The 19,020-nt window shown below is 57.3% G+C and overlaps 1 protein-coding gene across 1 annotated transcript; it reads left to right on the top strand.

The window, feature by feature from the left end:
• Positions 1-18,383, top strand: MEF2B (myocyte enhancer factor 2B). Its single transcript, XM_085040887.1, has 9 exons — positions 1-310; positions 9,733-9,805; positions 11,841-12,044; positions 13,378-13,503; positions 14,356-14,509; positions 16,265-16,434; positions 16,573-16,669; positions 16,761-16,827; positions 17,826-18,383. The coding sequence occupies exons 2-9, from the start codon at positions 9,752-9,754 to the stop codon at positions 18,133-18,135; spliced, it is 1,182 nt and encodes a 393-aa protein (XP_084897013.1). The 5' UTR covers positions 1-310; positions 9,733-9,751; the 3' UTR covers positions 18,136-18,383.
• The last annotated feature ends 637 nt before the right edge of the window (positions 18,384-19,020 follow it).

Below are 19,020 nucleotides of genomic sequence, written 5' to 3'. Positions count from 1 at the left end.
GGCACCGGGTTTGGTACCGAGATCGACACCGGAGCGGCACCGGGTTTGGTACCGGGATCGGCACCGGAGCGGCACCGGAGCGGCACCGGAGAGGTACCGGGATCGACACCGGAGTTGTACCACGATCGGCGCCGGAGCAGCACCGGAGAGGTTCCGGGATCAACACCGGTGTCAGCACCGGGATCAGCGGATCAGCACCGGGAGAGGCACCGGCGTCGAGACCGAAGTTGTACCGGCATCAGCACCGGAACCGGCACCGGGGCCACCCGGGCCAGCCGGGAGCTGCGGAGGACGAAGCTCTTCCGTCCAGGTGCGTATCCCGTGCTCACCGTGTCACCGGTACCGAGCAGCGGGGTGACAGCGACACACGCCACCGGCGGGGCTCACGGGCAGGGGGAACGGGCCGGTGAGGAGGGACCGGTGAGGAGTGGCCGGTGAGGAGCGGCCGGTGAGGAGTGGCCGGTGAGGAGCGGCCGGTGAGGAGTGTCCGGTGCGGCCGGAGCGGTGAGGAGTGTCCGGTGCGGCCGGAGCGGCGAGGAGGGACCGGTGAGTAGTGTCCGGTGCGGCCGGAGCGGCCGGTGAGGAGTGTCCGGTGCGGCCGGTGACGAGTGGCCGGTGCGGCCGGAGCGGTGAGGAGTGGCCGGTGCGGCCGGAGCGGCCGGTGAGGAGTGGCCGGCGAGGAGGGACCGGTGAGGAGTGTCCGGTGCGGCCGGAGCGGCCGGTGAGGAGTGTCCGGTGCGGCCGGAGCGGCGCCCGGCGGGCTGCCCAGGGCACGGCGGATCCCCGGTCGCCGCCCCGCCGTCTCGGGCTATAAAAAGCCTGCGGTTTGCGCCGCGCTCGGGGCGGTTATTTTTACTCGTGTCTGCGCAGGGAGGAACGCCCGGCTTTAACCCAAAAGTGCAGCTCGGGTGGCAGCCGCCCTGCCGCTGTCCCCGCTGCCACCCGCCGTGTCACCTCCCCGCCACCCCCGCGCCACCCTCGGGCTCGCCGGGGGACTCTGGGGGTTGCGGCTGAGCTCACCGAGCGAGGGGAGACTGAGGCACGGCAAGGTAGGGCTGGTGGTTGTGACATCGCGCTGGACAGCCCTGGTGGCACTGTCGCTTGGCTGGGGTGGCACAGTGGCCTGGCTGGTCCCTGCAGGGACACTGCCACTCTCCTGCCTGTGGCATCTCCAGGGTGGTGACACCTCCGGGTGGCATCTCTAGTGTGGTGACACCTCCGGCTGGCATCTCCGGGGTGTCCCAGCCCACCTAGGTCCCCCTGTCACCCACGGAGAGCGAGGCGGATCCTCTGCCACATCCTCCCGTCCATGCCAGCCGCAGTGTCCCTGTCGCTGTCCCCATCTCGGCGACTTTACTCCTCTAATGAAACTTTCCCAGAGCTGCCGGTTCGGGATTTTCCCAGGGAATGAATTCCCGAGGAAACTCGGGCGAGCAGGGATGGCACCGCGGGTTGTGTCCCCACGGGGACAGCGCGGGTGACCCAACGGGACACGCAGATCCTTTTCCATGTCCCCATCCGCCAGCCGGACACGTCATGGTGACGCTGGGTGACATCTGGGGGTCAGGAAGGAGCAAGGAGGGTCGGGAGGGTCTCAGGTTTGGGTTGGGATGTCCAAAATTCCTTCTCGCCTCCCAGCCCGGAGCGGCGATGATGTCCTGAAAAAGGGAAATTGGATTGGAAAACTTCCAAAAATTTTGGAAAACTTCGGAAAACTTTGGAAAACTCTGGGATACAGGGATCCTTCTGGGTCATCCCAGCATTGAGAGGGCTGGAAATCCTTGGACACTACAGTGGGAATGACCAGAAGGATTTGGGGAGGAATCGATGCATTTAAACCCCTCGAATTTCAGCATCATTTCCCATATTAATTCCCCGGGCAGCCCACGGGAATTCCCAATTCCTTCCCTCAGGTGTGACAACCCCAAAATTCCTCCTGGCCTGGAGGTTGTCCCCGTGTCCCCTCACCCTCCCGCCTCATTTTTGGGGGATTTTTCCATCCTCCCTCCTGTCCCGCAGTCATTTTGGAACCGAAAATCCTCCACCCATCGCCCTGAGGGACTTTCGCTCTGTGTCACCCCCGGGCGGCATGGAGGAGACCGGAGGGTGACTTTGGGGACAATCCTGGGGACAGCCTGGATGTGATCCTGATTGTCCCACGGCATGATTAAATTAATTAAAATCCCCCTCAGGGGGGTTTTGGGGTGATGCTTGTGAGATAATTAGAACTATTTGTTCGAACATTAGGAGTTTTCCATAATAAATAATCGGAATTTTTCCCGATCGGCTGAAAAGTAAAGAATGCATAGAATTCCCTAGCGCCCTCTATGGAACATTTTCCCAGAAAAAAATACTTTAATTTGTGCAAAACCATAGTAATCCTTTCCATAAAAACCCGAATTTAAAGAATCTTTGCATATTCCTAATGGAGCCAACCGGAAAATGCGATTTTTTTAGACCTGTAAATACATTTTTTTTAGACGAGACGCTTGATATTTTTGATTCACTTCTACACTGAGGGGATTTTGGAGGTCGTGGCGATCCCAAAAATCCCTCAGGATCCTCCTTTCCCCTAATTCCCAGCTGGCTCCTCCCGCTTTCCCAGTCCCACCCGGCCCTGCCAGCCCCGCGCTGGTTTATACTGGTCGCTTGTTTAAACAACCTATAAAAAGCAGAAAACAGCCTCGGCACCAACTCTGACTTTTCCCCGCGCCGAGACTCGGGATGTCGCTCCATTCCCTCGGGATTTCCGGCTGGGATCGGGGCTGGATGTGTCCCAAAAATCCAAAATTCCATCCTTAAATCCCAATTTCCATCCCCTCATCCCCACCCTCCAAAGGGATTTCGCCTCTCCTGGCTCGGATTTTCCCCTCCCTCGCCGGTTCGCCCTTTAAAAAAGGGATGGGAGATCTTTCCGTCGCTTTAATTTTGATAATTTAATAGGGAATTTAATTTCTGCAGCCTGTTTTTCTCCAAAAAAAGCCCTTTTTGGGAGCTGCCAAAAGCAGGTGCTTGATAACCACTCCCCTCCCATTCCTTCCCAGCTCTCAGGTTTCAAAAAAACCCCAAAATTCGGTGAAAAGAAACTTTTTCCCCCACTTTCCGTGTCGCACGGGAGGATAAATCTCTGGGGAGCTCAGAAATCCTAACTTGGGGTGTTTAGGGAATCGCTCAGAGCAGATTTTTCCTTTAATACCCGCTTGGATTTTGGGGTAAATCCGGTGGATTCAACACTTTTGGGATCATCCAGGGGTGTAAAAGTGCCCAAGGCGGTGCTGGGAGGTCCTGTTGGCTCAAAAAATCCCGCAGTGGCTCCAAAAATCCCACAGTGACTCAAAAAAATCCTACAGTGGCTCAAAAAACCCCACAGCGGCTGAAAATCCCACAGCGGCTCAGGGGGGAAACGCTCGGCTCTGCGGGGATTGCAGGAATTAGGATCCGGAAGAGGGAATTCACACCCTGCGGCGCCGTGCAAATGTTCCCCAAAAAAGCTGAGGACGCGAGGGGTTAATTATAAACCTGGGGTAATTATAAAGCTGGGGTAATTATAGAGCTGGGGTTGGGGTGATACTGCGGATCCTACTGGGGATGGTGGGATGAGGAGGGAAAATCCCAATTCCGAATTCCATCGGGGATGGTCGGGATGAGGCAGGAAAATCCCAATTCCGAATCCCATAGGGAATATCTGGGATGAGGCAGGAAAATCCCAATCCTGGATCCTACCAGGAATTGTCAGGATGAGGAGGGAAAATCCCAATCCCGGATCCCACCGGGAATGGCAGGCATGAAGCAGGAAAATCCCAATCCCAGATCCCATCGGGGATGGTTGGGATGAGCAGGAGCGATCCCAATTCCGAATTCCACTGGGAATTGCTGGGATGAGGAGGGAAAATCCCAATCCCAGATCCCACTGGGAATGTCTGGGATGAGGCAGGAAAATCCCAATCCTGAATTCCACCAGGAATGGTTGGGATGAGCAGGAGCAATCCCAATCCCGGATCCAGCAGGGAATGTCTGGGATGAGGAGGGAAAATCCCAATACCGAATTCCACCAGGAATGGTTGAGATGAGCAGGAGTGATCCCAATTCCGAATTCCACTGGGAGTTGCTGAGACAAGGTAGGAAAATCCCAATCCCGGATCCAGCAGGGAATTGCTGGGATGAGGAGGGAAAATCCCAATCCCAGATCCCACTGGGAATGTCTGGAATGAAGAGGGAAAATCCCAATCCCACCGGGGATGGTTGGGATGAGCAGGAGCGATCCCAATTCCGAATTCCACTGGGAGTTGCTGAGACAAGGTAGGAAAATCCCAATCCCGGATCCCATTTGGAATTGTTGGGATAAGGAGGAAAATCCCAATCCTGGATCCTATCAGGAATTGCCAGGATAAGGAGGAAAATCCCAATCCCGGATCCCATTGGGAATTGTTGGGGTAAGGAGGAAAATCCCAATCCCAATGGCGGTGTGTGGAGCGAGCAGAGCTCAGGCTAAAGATAATCACCCGTGGGAGGAAGCAGAGCCAGGCAGTGCCAGCAGCTTCTCCCTGACAGGGACAGGGACAGGGGACAGCGACAGGGACAGGGGACAGTGACAGGGGACAGTGACAGGGGACAGCGACAATCTCCTGTCCCCGGACAAGGTTTGGAGCGCTCCAGAGCTCTGGGATTTTTTGGAATGCTCAAGCAGGTCTGTGTCACCGTGGAGGGGACAGCGCCAGGAGAGGCTGTGGGGTTCCTCCAGGGATCTCCCTGGATGGCAGCTCCTCCAGGAATGTGGGGACAAGGCTGGAGGTGTCACCCGGCTGGAGGTGACAATGCCAGGTTGTGTCCCCATGATCACCTGATCACCTTATCCCGATTAAAATCCAGAGGGAAAATCCAAATTTCCCCTTCCAGGAGCTCTCCTGGATAGCAGCTCCATCCTGGAATGTGGTGCCATCCAGCCCTGGGGACAATGCTGAGGTGTCACCCTGCTGGAGGTGACAATGCCAGAGTTGCCCCATTGTGCCCCTAAAGGTGCTGATCACTTTTTCCTAATTAAAATTCAGAGGGAAAATCCAAATTACCCCTCCCAGGAGCTCTCCTGGATGGCAGCTCCTCCCAGGAATGTGGGGACAAGGCTGAGGTGTCACCCGGCTGGAGGTGACAATGCCAGGTTGTGTCCCCATGATCACCTGATCACCTTATCCCGATTAAAATCCAGAGGGAAAATCCCAATCCCTGCTCTCCCAGCCCTTCACCCCGGGTGTTCTGGAACCTTCCAGGACCCCTCAGTGTCACCCCGTGGGGCTTTGGGGAGCCACAGGGTGATCCCAAGGATCTGCAGGGAGCTGAATCCAGGGAATCCTTGGAATTGTTCCATGGCTCTGCGGCAGGTGGGAACAATTCCATTGTCCGTGGATCTGTGGATTTGTCCGTCTGTCCGTCCATGGATCCATAGATCCATCCATCCATCCATGGATCTGTGGATTTGTCCGTCTGTCCGTCCATGGATCCATAGATCTGTCCATCCGTGGGTCTGTGGATCCATCCGTTCATCTGTCTGTCCATCCATCCATCTCTGTCCATCCATCTGTCTGTCCATCCATCCATCCATGAATTCCATGGATTCCATCCATCCATCCATCCATCCATCCATCATCCATCAATCCATGGATCCATCCATCCATCTGTCCATCCATCTGTCTGTCCATCCACCCATCCATCCATCATCCATTGACCCATACATCCATCCATCCATGGATCTGTGGATCCATCCATTCATCTGTCCGTCCATCCATGGATCTGTGGATTTGTCCATCTGTCCATCCATGGATCCATAGATCCATCCGTCCATGGGTCTGTGGATCCATCCGTTCATCTCTCTGTCCGTCCATCCATCCATCTGTCCATCCATCTCCGTCCATCCATCCATCTGTTTGTCTTTCCATCCATCCTTCATCCACTGATCCGTGGATCCATTCATCCATGGGTCTCTGGATCCATCCGTTCATCTGTCTGTCCATCCATCTGTCCATCCATCTATCCATCCATCCGTCCGTCTCTCTATCCATCCATCCATCATCCATTGATCCATCATCCATCATCCATCCATCCATGAATTCCATGGATTCCATCTGTCCATCCGTCCATCCATCCATCATCCACCCATCCATCCATCTCCGTCCATCCATCTGTCTGTCTGTCTGTCTGTCTATTCATCCATCCATCATCCATTGATCCATGGATCCATCCATTCATGGGTCTGTGGATCCATCCATCCATCTGTCTGTCCATCCATCTGTCCATCCATCCATCCATCCATCCATCCATCCATCCATCCATCATCCATTGATCCATCCATCCATGAATTCCAAGGATTCCATCCATCCATCCATCCATCTGTCTGTCTGTCTATCCATCCATCCATCCATCATCCATTGATCCATCCATCCATGAATTCCATGGATTCCATCCATCCATCCATCCATCTGTCTGTCTGTCTATCCATCCATCCATCATCCATGGATCTATGGATCCATCCATTCATCTGTCTGTCTGTCCACCCATCTGTCCATTTTCCATCCATCATCCATCCATACGTGAATTCCATGGATCCCATCCGTCCCTCCGTCCATCCATCCATCCATCCATGGATCCTTCCTTCCTTCCTTCCTTCCTTCCTTCCTTCCTTCCTTCCTTCCTTCCTTCCTTCCTTCCTTCCTTCCTTCCTTCCTTCCTTCCTTCCTTCCTTCCTTCCTTCCCTCCTTCTCCATCCATCCATCCATCCATCCCCAAAAAATTCCCCCAGAAACATTAGGGTATCACAGCCCATCAATCACCCCAAAACCCAAAACCCCAAATTCCCACCCCAAAACAACCCATGGGAATCTCCTGGATCTCCTCAAACAACACCCCGACAGGTGTCAAACCCACAAAAAACCCGGAAAACACCCCAAAAATGGCCGACAAAACCCTTTTTTTGTCCCTTTCCGGTGGTCCGGGCACCTCGGGGGGGTTTGGGGTGACAGTCCTGCGTGGGTTTGGGGACACCGGGTGGCACTGGGACCGTGGGAACGGCAGCGCCGTTTCCTTCCAGAAATTAAAATTAGTTCTCTGTGGCTAAAAATAGCTCCATGGTAAAATGGCTGTGCGGGGGGAGGGCAGGGGGACACCTTGGGGACACAAAAATGTCCCCAAATGCCACCCTGCCATCCGGCCTGGCACTGCGGGTGGGTCCTAAAATTGTCCCCAAGCTGCCACCCCAGGGCTGCCTTGGTGGTTGTGGCTTGGGGACAGCGGGGACAGAGCCAGGCAGGGCTGTCCCCAAATCTGTGGGGTTTTTGTCACTGCGGCCCCATGGGACCAGAATTTGGGGCTGTTTTGGGGGATTTTTGTCAGTTCAGCCCCACGGGAAGGGAATTTGGGGTTGGTTTTGGGGTTTTTTCAGTGCAGCCCTCCTGGAGGAGAATTTGGGGTTGTTTTTGTGGAGTCGGGAGGAGGATTTGGGGCTGTTTTTGGGGTCAGGAGGAGAATTTGGGGCTGTTTTTGGGGTCAGGAGGAAAATTTGGGGCTGTTTTTTGGGGTTAGGAGAATTTGGGGCTGTTTTTGTGGGTTTGGGAGGAGGATTTGGGGCTGTTTTTTTGGGTTTGGGAGGAGAATTTGGGGCTGTTTTTTGGATTCAGGAGGAGAATTTGGGGCTCTTTTTTGGGGTCAGGAGGAGAATTTGGGGTTAGGAGAATTTGGGGCTGTTTGTGGATTCAGGAGGAAAATTTGGGCTGGTTTTGGGGTTCAGGAGGAGAATTTGGGGCTGGTTTGGGGTTTTCTCAGCGTAACCCCCAGGAGGAGATTTTGGGGCTATTTTTATGGGGTCAGAAAGAGAATTTGGGGCTGTTTTGGGGGATTTTTCTCAGTTCAGCCCCCCAGGAAGGGAATTTTAGGCTGTTTCGGGTTTTTTTTTTTTTCATTGTGACACTTCGGGAGGAGAATTTGGGGCTGTTTTTGGGGTTTTTCAGCACGAGTCCCAGGAGGAGATTTTGGGGCTGTTTTTATGGGGTCAGGAGGAGATTTTGGGGCTATTTTTGTGGGGTCAAGAGGAGAATTTGGGACTGTTTTGGGTTTTTTTCAGCGCAGCACCCCAGAAGGAGAATTTGGGGCTATTTTTGTGGGGTCAGGAGGAGGATTTGGGGCTGTTTTGGGTTTTTTTTTTCAGCACAAGTCCCAGGAGGACAATTTGGGGCTGATTTTGTAGGGTCGAGAGGAGAATTTGGAGCTGTTTCTGGGGTGTCAGGAGGAGAATTTGGGGCTGTTTTGTGGGGTCAGGAGGAGAATTTGGGGCCTTTTTGGGATTTTTTCCAGCACAGCCCCCCAGGAGAAGAATTTGGGGTTGTTTGGGGGGCATCAGGAGGACAATTTGGGGCTGTTTTGGGGTTTTTCTGGCAGACACAAAGGTCCCATCTCAACACCACCCATAACCCCACACCACACGACGTCCCCAAAGTGCTTTTGGGGTGTCAGAGGAGCAGGAACTGGGGGGTTGTGACAATATCGGGGTGTCACAGCCCTGCCACCCCACAGCTGGGGGTTCCCGACCCCAAATCCCTCCCTCCCCGGGCTGTGGGGCGAGTGGGAGGTTTCACTTCCTGGCCAACGAGGTCGAATTTAGTCTGGCGGAGCTCAAAAAAAAAAAAACCCCAAAAAAAAAGAAAAAGGGTATTTTTTTTAATAAAAAAACCCAAATTCGAACCTAAACTCAACCCTTTTAGGACCTTCCCCATTTCCAACCCGTTTTGAACACAAGGAGAGGTCTCAAAGCGGGTTTTGGGATTTAAAAAATCCCCAAAAAAATCTGATCTTGAAATCATGTTGAAGGATTTGGGATCATTAGGAATCCTGATTTAGGATCATTGGAATCCTGATTTGGGATCACTGGGAATCCTGATTTGGGATCATTGGTAATCCTGATTTGGGATCATCACTAATCCTGATTTGGGATCATTGGAATCCTGATTTGGGATCACTAGGAATCCTGATTTAGGATCATTAGGAATCCTGATTTGGGATCAATGGGAATCCTGATTTGGGATCATTGATAATCCTGATTTAGGATAATTGGGAATCCTGATTTGGGATAATTGGCAATCCTGATTTAGGATCATTGGAATCCTGATTTAGGATCACTAGGAATCCTGATTTGGGATCATTGGAATCCTGATTTAGGATGAAAGGGAATCCTGATTTGGGATTAATGGTAATCCTGATTTGGGATCACTGGCAATCCTGATTTGGGATCATTGGGAATCCTGATTTAGGATCACTAGGAATCCTGATTTGGGATCATTGGAATCCTGATTTAGGATCACTGGGAATCCTGATTTAGGATCATTGGAATCCTGATTTAGGATCACTAAAAATCCTGATTTGGGATCACTGGCAATCCTGATTTGGGATAATTGGGAATCCTGATTTGGGATCATTGGAATCCTGATTTAGGATGACAGGTAATCCTGATTTGGGATCACCGGCAATCCTGATTTAGGATCACAACCCCAAAAAGTGCCATGGGATGATGAATTGAGATGTCTAGGCAAATCCCAAAAGGATTTTTTTCCATTCAACCCCCAAAATTCCCCTTTTCCCCCCATTTCCCGCTCAGCCGCCATATTAGCGGAAGAACAAATGACCGAATTTCCTCCGAAATTTGATTTTTTTTTATTTTTGGGTTCAGCAGTTTCTCGTTTTTCTCTCTTCCAGCCCCAAACCTGAGACGAAAATGGGTCGGAAAAAAATCCAGATCAGCCGGATTTTGGACCAGAGGAACCGACAGGTGGGAAATGAGTTGGGGACAAGTTGGGGACAAGTTGGGGACAAGTTGGGGACAGGAGAGGCAAAGCCACCCAGCTGCCACCACCCCCAGGGACATTTTTAGCCCCCCGGGAGGAGAATTTGGGGCTTTTTTGGGGTTTTTTTCAGCACAGAAAAAGAATTTGGGGCTTTTTTTGGGTTTTTTTCAAAGCAACAAGAGAATTTAGGGCTGTTTTTGTGGGGTTGGGAGGAGAATTTTGGGCTTTTTTGGGTTTTTTTTTCAACGCAACAGGAGAATTTGGGGCTTTTTTGGCATTTTTTTTCAGTGCAGCAGGAGAATTTGGGGCTGTTTTGGGGGTCAGGAGGAGAATTTTGAGCTCTTTTTGGGGTTTTTTTTCAGCATGACCACCTAGGAGGAGAACTTGGGGCTGTTTTGTGGGGTCGGGAGGAGAATTTGGGGCTGTTTTGGGTTTTTTTTCAACACAGCAGGAGAATTTGGGGCTGGTTTTGTGGGGTCGGGAAGACAATTTGGGGCTAGATTTGGGATTTTTTTTTTCAGCGTCGCAGGAGAATTTGGGGCCATTTTAGGTTTTTTTTCAGCACGGCCACCAAGGAGGAGAATTTGGGGCTCTTTTTGTGGGGTCGGGAGGAGAATTTGGGACTTTTTTGGGGTTTTCTCAGCACAACCCCCCAGGAGGAGAATTTGGGGCTTTTTTGGGGTTTTTTTTCAATGCAACAGGAGAATTTGGGGATGTTTTTGTGGGGTTTGGAGGAGAATTTGGGGCTTTTTTTGGGGTTTTCTCAGCTCAACCCCCCCAGGAAGAGAATTTGGGACCGTTTTTGGGGGTTTTTTTCGGCACAGCCACCCAGGAGCAGAATTTGCAGCCGTTTTCGGGGTTTTCCTCAGCTCAGCCCCACGGAGGGGAATTTGGGGTTATTTTTGGGGTTTTCTCAGCACAACCCCCTGGGAGGACAATTTGGGACCATTTTTGTGGGGTTGGGAGGAGAATTTGGGACTATTTTTTGGGGTTTTCCCAGCTTAGCCCCCCCAGCAATTTGGGTTGTTTTTATGGGGTCGGGAGAAGAATTTGGGGCTGTTTTGGGGATTTTATCAGCTCAGCCACTCAGGAGAATTTGGGGCTGTTTTTGTGGGGTCAGGAGGAGAATTTGAGGTCTGGTTTTGGAGCGTTGGGAGGAGAATTTGGGGCTGATTTTGGGGTCTCAGGAGCAGAATTTGGGGCTGTTTTGGGGTTTCTTCAGCTCAGCCCTCCAGCAGGACAATTCGAGGCTGTTTTTGTGGGATCGGGAGGAGAATTTGGGGTCGTTTTTTGGGTTTTTCTCAACACAACCCCCCGGCAGGACCATTTGAGGCTGTTTTCATGTGGTCAGGAGGAGAATTTGGGGCTCTTTTTGGGGTTTCTTCAGCTCAGTCCCCCAGCAGGACAACTTGGGGCTGTTTTTGTGCGATCGGGAGGAGAACTTGGGGCTGTTTTGGGATTTTTTTTTTCCAGCGCAGTCCCCCGGGGGGAGAATTTGGGACGGTTTTTGGGATTTTTCTCAGCACAAGCCTTCGGCAGGACAATTTGGGGCTGATTTTGTGCGATCGGGAGGAGAATTTGGGACTTTTTTGGGTTTTCTTTCAGTGCAACAAGAGGATTTGGGGCTCTTTTTGTGGGGTCGGGAGGAGAATTTGGGGCTGGTTTTCGGGTTTTCTCACCATAGCTCCTCCGGCAATTTGGGTTGTTTTTATGGGGTCGGGAGGAGAATTTAGGGCTGATTTTGTGGGGTCAGGAGGACAATTTGGGACCGTTTTTATGGGGTCAGGAGGACAATTTGGGGCTATTTTTGTGGGGTCGGGGGGAGAATTTTGGTCTATTTTTGTGGGGTCAGGAGGAGAATCTGGGACCATTTTTTGGGGTTTTCCCAGCACACCACCCCAACACCACAACTCCGATCTATTTTCACGCCCCCAAAAGCACAATTTATTCCCATTTTCGCGAGTTTTTCCCCCCACCACACCCCCCAAAACCCACAACCCCCACCCACCCCCTCGCCAGGTCACCTTCACCAAGCGCAAATTCGGGCTGATGAAGAAAGCGTACGAGCTGAGCGTGCTGTGCGACTGCGAGATCGCGCTGATCATCTTCAACAGCACCAACCGCCTCTTCCAGTACGCCAGCAGCGACATGGACAGCGTGCTGCTCAAGTACACCGAGTACAGCGAGCCGCACGAGAGCCGCACCAACTCCGACATCCTCCAGGTGGGCTTGTCGCCTCCCCCGGGATCGGTGTCGCCACCCCCGGGATTGGTGTCACCTCCCCCGGGATTGGTGTCGCCTCCCCCGGGATTGGTGTCACCTCTCCCGGGATCGGTGTCGCCTCCCCCAGCTCGCTGTCGCCGCCCCCCCCCCCCGTTGATTGTCGCCTCCCAGCCATCACTGTCGCTTCTCCCCCGTTGATTGTCGCCTTCCCTCCCTCTCTCTCACTGTCGCCTCCCCTCCGTTCATTGTCGCCTCCTCCCCGCTCACTGTCACCTTCCCCGGGATTGGTGTCGCCTTCCCCCCAGCTCGCTGTCGCCCCCCCGCGGTCACTGTCGCCTCCTCCAGCTCACTGTCGCCGCCCCCGCGATCGTTGTCGTCTCCTCTCCGTTCGTTGTCGCCTCCCCCCTCTCACTGTCGCCGCTCCCTTGATTGTTGTCGCCCTCCCCTCCGTTCATTGTCGCCTCCCCTCCGCTAGTTGTCGCCTCCCTGAGATCACTGTCGCCCCCCCGCGGTCACTGTCACCTCCTCCAGCTCACTGTCGCCTCCCCGCGGTCACTGTCACCTCCCCGCGATAATTGTCGCCTCCTCCAGCTCACTGTCGCCTCCCCCGCGATCGTTGTAGTCTCCTCTCCGTTCATTGTCGCCTCCCCTCCGCTCGTTGTCGCCTCCCCGCGATCATTGTCGCCTTCACCCCATCACTGTCACCTCCCTGCTCACTGTCGCCTCCCCGCGGTCACTGTCGCCTCCCCTCCGTTCACTGTCACCTCCCTGCGATCACTGTCGCCTCCCCTCCGTTCACTGTCACCTCCTCCAGCTCACTGTCGCTTCCCCCCTCTCGTTGTCTCCTCCCCCTCTCACTGTCGCCTCCCCGCGGTCACTGTCACCTCCCCGCGATAATTTGTCGCCTCGTCCAGCTCACTGTCGCCTCCCGCGATGATTGTCGCCTCCCCGCTATAATTGTCTCCTCCCCTCCTCGCTGTCACCTCCCCGCTCACTGTCGCCTCCCGCGATCATTGTCGCCTCGTCCAGCTCACTGTCGCCTCCCCGCGCTCACTGTCACCTCCCCGCGGTCATTGTCGCCTCCCCTCGGTCATTGTCGCCTCCCCGCGGTCATTGTAGCCTCTCCGCGGTCATTGTCGCCATAACGCGGTCACTGTCACCTGCCCGCTCACTGTCCCCTCCCCGCTCACTGTCGCCTCCCTGCTCACTGTCACCTCCTCCCTCTCACTGTCACCTCCCCTCGCTCACTGTCGCCTCTCCATTCATTGTCCCCTCCCTGCTCACTGTCACCTCCCCTCTCACTGTCCCCTCCCTGTCACTGTCACCCCCGCAGACGCTGAAGCGCAAAGGGTTGGGTTTGGAGAGCCACGAGCTGGAGCTGGACGACAACCCCGAGGCGACAGGGGACAGCGGCAGGGGGACAGCGGGGGGAGCCGAGCTGCTGCGGCCCAGGTTCTGTGTGAGTGCCTGGGCAGGGTCCCCGAGTGTCCCCAAGTGTCCCCAAGGGTCCTGTCACATCCCTAGCCTTGGATTCTGACTCTCCCTGCAGAGCCCCGAGTGTCCCCAAGGGTCCTGTCCCACCCCTGGCTTTGGCCTCTGTCTCTCCCTGCAGAGCCCCAAGTGTCCCCAAGGGTCCCTGAGGGTATTGTCCCATCCCTGGCTTTGGCCTCTGTCTCTCCCTGCCAAGTCCTGAGGGTCCCCAAGTGTCCCCAAGAGTCCCTGAGTGTCCTGTGCCACCCCCGGCCTTTACCTCTGTGTCTCTCTGCAGAGTCCCAAGGGTCCCCAAGGGTCCTGTCCCATCCCTGGCCTTGGCCTCTGTCTCTCCCTGCAGGTTCCTAAGGGTCCCTGAGTGTCCCCAGGGGTCCCCCAGGGTCCCTGAGTGTCCTGTCCCATCCCTGGCCTTGGTTTCTGATCTGCCCTGCAGAACCCTGAGTGTCCCCAAATGTCCCCATCCCCTCCCTGTCCTTGATCTCTTCTCCTTGCCGAGTCCCGAAGGTCCCCCAGGGTCCCCGAGGGTCCCCGAGTGTCCCCAAGGGTCCTGAAGGTCCCTGTCCCTGACCCCTGTGTGTCCCCAAAGAGCCCCGAGGATCCCAAGGGTCCCTGTCCCTGACCCTAACCCCTGTGTCCCCGCAGAGCCCCACAGGTCCCTATCCCTGTCACTGTCCCCCGTGTCCCCGCAGAGCCCGGTGTCCCTGTCACAGTCCCCCGTGTCCCCACAGAGCCCGGTGTCCCTGTCACTGTCACTATCCCCAGTGTCCCTGTCACAGTCCCCCGTGTCCCTATCCCTGTCACTGTCCCCGTGTCCCCGCAGAGCCCGGTGTCCCTGCCCGAGGTGGCCCATGGCAGTTCCCCGCCCGGCACGGACACGCCGGCGGGCAGTGCCAGCAGCTCCCCGCAGGCCCAGGGCCGCTTCAGGCCACCAGCTGCCAAGCCACCAGGACGGTCCCCAGGGCCACTGCCACCAGGTAGGGACAGGGACATCAGTGGGGACACTGCAGGGGGTGGGGGGTACAGGGGAGAGCGGCCCTGCAGGGGTGTCCTGTCACCATCGTGGATGTCACCCCATTGTCACCTTGGGCACCCCATTGTCACCTTGGGCACCCCACTGTCACCTTGGGCCACTGTCCTCTCCGTGGTCACCCCATTCCCACCACGGTCACCCCATCCCTGTCATGGACACCCCACTAGGGACACCCCATCCCTATAATGGACGCCTTGACCCTTCCATGGTCACCCCATCACCACCATGGTCACCCCATTACCAGCATGGTCACCCCATCACCGCCATGGACACCCCACTATGGACACACCATTATGGACACCCCATCCTGGACACCCCATCCCTCACCGTGGCCACCCCATTACCACCATGGACACCCCATTCCTATCGTGGACATCCTGCTATGGCCACCCTATCCCCACCACGGTCACCCCATCACCACCATGGTCACCCATTACCACCATGGACACCCCATTTCTGTCATGGACACCCCATTATGGACCCCCCATCCCCACCACAGACACCCCATTACCATCACAGACACCTCGACCCTTCCATAGACACCCCATTACCACCACGGTCACCCCATTCCTGTCATGGACACCCCACTATGGACACGCCATCCTCACCATGGCCACCCCATTACCACCACAGACACCACATCACCACCATGGCCACCCCATTGCCATCACGGTCACCCCATTCCTGTCGTGCCCACCCCACTATGGACCCCTCATCCCTGTCATGGACACCTTGACCCTTCCATGGACACCCCAACCCCACCATGGTCACCCCATTACCACCACGGTCACCCCATTCCTGTCACGGACACCCCACTATGGACACCACATCCCCACTATGGGCCACCCCATTACCCTCATAGCCACTCCATTACCCTCATAGCCACCCCATTACCACCACAGTCACCCCATTACCACCATGGACACCCCACTATGGATACCCCATCACCACCACAGTCACCCCATTACCACCACGGTCACCCCATTCCTGTCACAGCCACCCCATCCCTGTCACGGCCACCCCACATGGCCACCCCACCCCCCAGGGCCACCCTGTCCCCTCCATGCCCCCCACACCACCCAAACCCCACAACCCCACAGGGACTTTCCCAGCCAGCCCCGCATGCAAAGCTCCTCTCGGGGGATTTACCGGAGCGGGGCCGGGCTGGCTGCGTGGGCAGCAGCTGTGGAAACCCCACAAAAAACCCCAAACGTCCCTCCAGCTGCTTCCTGTGCCCTGCCAGCACCTGGCTGTCCCCTCGCCCTGCGCCCACGGGTCCTGGCAGGGTGGCACAGTGTGGCACGGGGGGCTCAGCCTGGTGACAGGGACAGCGGTGTGCCCAGGGCCAGAAAAAAAGTGGCTGGAAAAGTGGCTGAGAAAACTCCTGGACGGGTGGGAGGTGGCACGGGGTGAGGACAGGCAGTGTCCCTGGATGTCCCCATCCCAAACCCTCGGGTGGGGACAACATGGTGGCCCACGGAATGTCCTGGCAACTCCATGGGGACCACTGTCCGGCCGGGGGAATTCGCACCCTGCTGGATGCAGCCACCTCCTGTCACCTCGTGTCACCTCCCAGGTGGCCCCGCGGAGGAAGTGGCTTGGGCGGAGCTGCCCAACGGCTGCCCGGGGCCACCGCGGCCACCACCGAGGTAGTCCCCAGGGACCACCCCGCCCATCCCGCCGTCCCTCTGTCCCGCAGGTCTCAGCTACCCCCTGTTCCCTGCCGCCACCCTCAGCCGCGCCTTGGCCACCAAGACGCCACCACCGCTGTTTTTGGGGACCGAGGGGCGACGTGGCGACCCCCAGGGCGGCGTGGCGAGCGGCCGGAGCGGCGGCAGCGCCGCGGTGAGCCGGCTGTCCCCAAACGCGGTGAGTCGGCCGTCCCCAATCGCCGCGATGTCCCCTGGCCGGTGTCGCCTCCCCAAACCCAGCTCCTTCCCCACGGGGAGGAATCCCCCGGGGGGTTTTTGGGGCGCCGAACTATTGGGGTCACCCCGTTTCCCGCAGCGGCCGCTGTACCCCACCCTGCAGAGCCTCAGCCCCGTGCTCAGCCCGGCCAGCTCCAGCCTCGCCGGCTTCCCCTTCCTCAGCCCAGCGCAAGCAGGTGAGTCCTGCTGTCCCCTCAGCTTGGGGACAGCGCTGTCCCCCCTGTTTGTCACCTCCTCGCCGCTCACTGTTGTCCTCCCGCCCCGCAGATTTTGGGGCTGGAGAGTTCCTGCAGCCCCCGGCGTGGCAGCACCCCCGGGACATGGCAGGGCTGGGGTAAGGTCTCCTCTGGGGTAGGGGACAGCGGGGACAGGGTGCGGGACAGAGGGGACAGGGTGGGGGTGACATTGCAGTGGTGGGATAAGGATAGTGGCCCTGAGGTGGGGGACAAGGCAGGGGTGACATGGCAGTGCTGGGGTGACGACGGGGTGTCCCTGGAGTGGGGGACAGAGGGGACAGAGCAGGGGTGACATGGCAGCACTGGGGTAATGATGGGGTGTCCCTGGGGTAGGGGACAGGACGGACATGTCATGGCAACACTGGGGTAAAGACAGGGTGGCCCTGGGGCAGGGGACAGGGGTGACAGGGCAGGGATGACATGGCAGCACTGGGGTGAGGTCACCCCTGGGGTGGGGGACAGAGGGGACAGGGCGGGGATGACATGGCAGTGGTGGGATAAGGACAGGGTGTCCCTGAGGTGAGTGACAGGACAGGGATGACATGGCAGTGCTGGGGTGAGGTCACCCCTGGGGTGGGGGACAGGGTGCGGGACAGAGGGGACAGGGCAGGGATGACATGGCAGTGCTGGGGTGAGGTTCCCTCTGGGGTAGGGGACAGGGTGCGGGACAGGGGTGACAGGGCAGGGATGACATGGCAGCAGTGGGGTGAGAACAGGGTGGTCCTGGGATGGGGGACAGGGGTGACAGGGCAGGGATGACATGGCCACGCTGGGGTGAGGTCACCCCTGGGTTGAGGGACAGAGGGGACAGCGCGGGGATGAACCCATTCTGTTGCACTCACAGGTGTCACCTCCCTACTGTCACCGACCCCCCGAGCTTCACCCCAAAATTGGGATCACCTCCAATCCCTCCCAGCTTATTCCCAGCCGGATCCTCCCGTGGCTCTTGTCCCCATGTCACCTCCAGTCCCACCCTGACCCCCAGCAGCCCTGTGGCCACCAGAACCACTCCAGGACAGGATTTTTGGGGTCACAACCCCTCTGGGGGGATGTCCGGCAGGGGACACTCCCTCACGGCCGTCCCCTGTCCCCCCAGGCCCAGCAGCCGCATTGTCCCCTCGGATGAGCCATCCCCTGTCCCCGGCGCGTCCCCGCAGGCCATCAGCATCAAGTCGGAGCGAGTGTCGCCGGGGCTGGCCTGTCCCCCGGGCACCCCGCAGCCCTCCCTGACCAGCCTGGCGTCCCTCAGCGAAGCCACCCGAGCCGCCGGCGACATCCAGAGCCGCGAGGACTTCGCCAAGAGCTTCCCTCCCTTCTCCCCGGGGCCACCGCGGCCACCGCCGGAGGAGCAGAGGGTGGCTGTCCCCCCGCGGAGGGGACAACCCCTGGACGTTTGGCACAGATAGCAAGGCCGCCGGGGGGGGACACCGTGCTTGGGGACAGCAGCCCCCCGCTCTTTGCCCACCCCCAGACCCCCGGCAAGCCCCCCGTGCCCGTGGGGACAGTGACAAGCGCCCGGCGGTGTCACCGGGCTCCCCGCGGGGTCACTGTCACCCTCCCTGGAGCCCCAAAACGCCACCAAGTCACCTCCATTCCGCCCTGTCTGCGACACCGGGACCCCCGCGCTGTCCTGTCCGCTGTCGCGATGTCCTGTCCGGTGTCGCGGTGTCCTGGCCGGTGGCACTGGACACCTTCTGTCCCCTTCCCCCCGGCTGTCCCCTCGCCAGCAGAGTGTCCCCAGCGTGTCCCCAGCGAGCGGGAGTGGCCGCGAAGTGCCACGCGGTGGCAGCAGGACAGAGAGCGGCGGCGGTGGCTCCAGTCGGGGACTCGGGTGGACATGGGGGTGACAAGGGGGACAAGGGGACAAGGGGGACAGGGGACAGCCGGGGTTGGGGGGGATTTTTTCTATTTATTCTCGCTAATAAACACCTGGGGGTCTCGGGGTGTGTGCTGTGAGGTTTTTGGGGTCACACAACCCGCTCTGGGGTGGCAATGTCCCCAAAGAGGTGGCGAGTGTCACTCACCTCTCGGTCTCAGCGTCGTTGTCCCCCCCGTGTCCCCCCCAGGCTCAGGGTGGGGGACAGCCGGGTCACCCTGGGGCTGCTGCCACCCCTCGGTGACCCCAAAAAGCCTCTCCGAGGGTCTCGGTGCCACCTCAGGGTGCTGCGAGCAGGTGGGGGAGGAAAAACCCCTTAAAATCGGGAATTTTGGGGAGGAAAACCCCTTAAAATCGGGATTTTTGGGGCGAGGTTGGGGAGGAAAATCCCTTTAAAATCGGGATTTTTGGGACT

Source organism: Lichenostomus cassidix, chromosome 28, assembly GCF_008360975.1.
Source record: "Lichenostomus cassidix isolate B80296 chromosome 28, HeHo_3.0, whole genome shotgun sequence".
Taxonomy (NCBI): Eukaryota; Metazoa; Chordata; class Aves; order Passeriformes; family Meliphagidae; genus Lichenostomus; species Lichenostomus cassidix.
Note: the sequence above shows the minus strand (reverse complement) of the source record. Positions and strands in the feature narration are given on the sequence as shown.

Coding starts and splice junctions, on each gene's coding strand:
- MEF2B (XM_085040887.1), top strand. CDS start 9,752: ATGGGTCGGAAAAAAATCCAGATCAGCCGGATTTTGGACCAGAGGAAC. Junction 16,670..16,760: donor CCTCAGCCCAGCGCAAGCAG/GTGAGTCCTGCT, acceptor CCCGCCCCGCAG/ATTTTGGGGCTGGAGAGTTC. Junction 16,828..17,825: donor CGGGACATGGCAGGGCTGGG/GTAAGGTCTCCT, acceptor CTGTCCCCCCAG/GCCCAGCAGCCGCATTGTCC.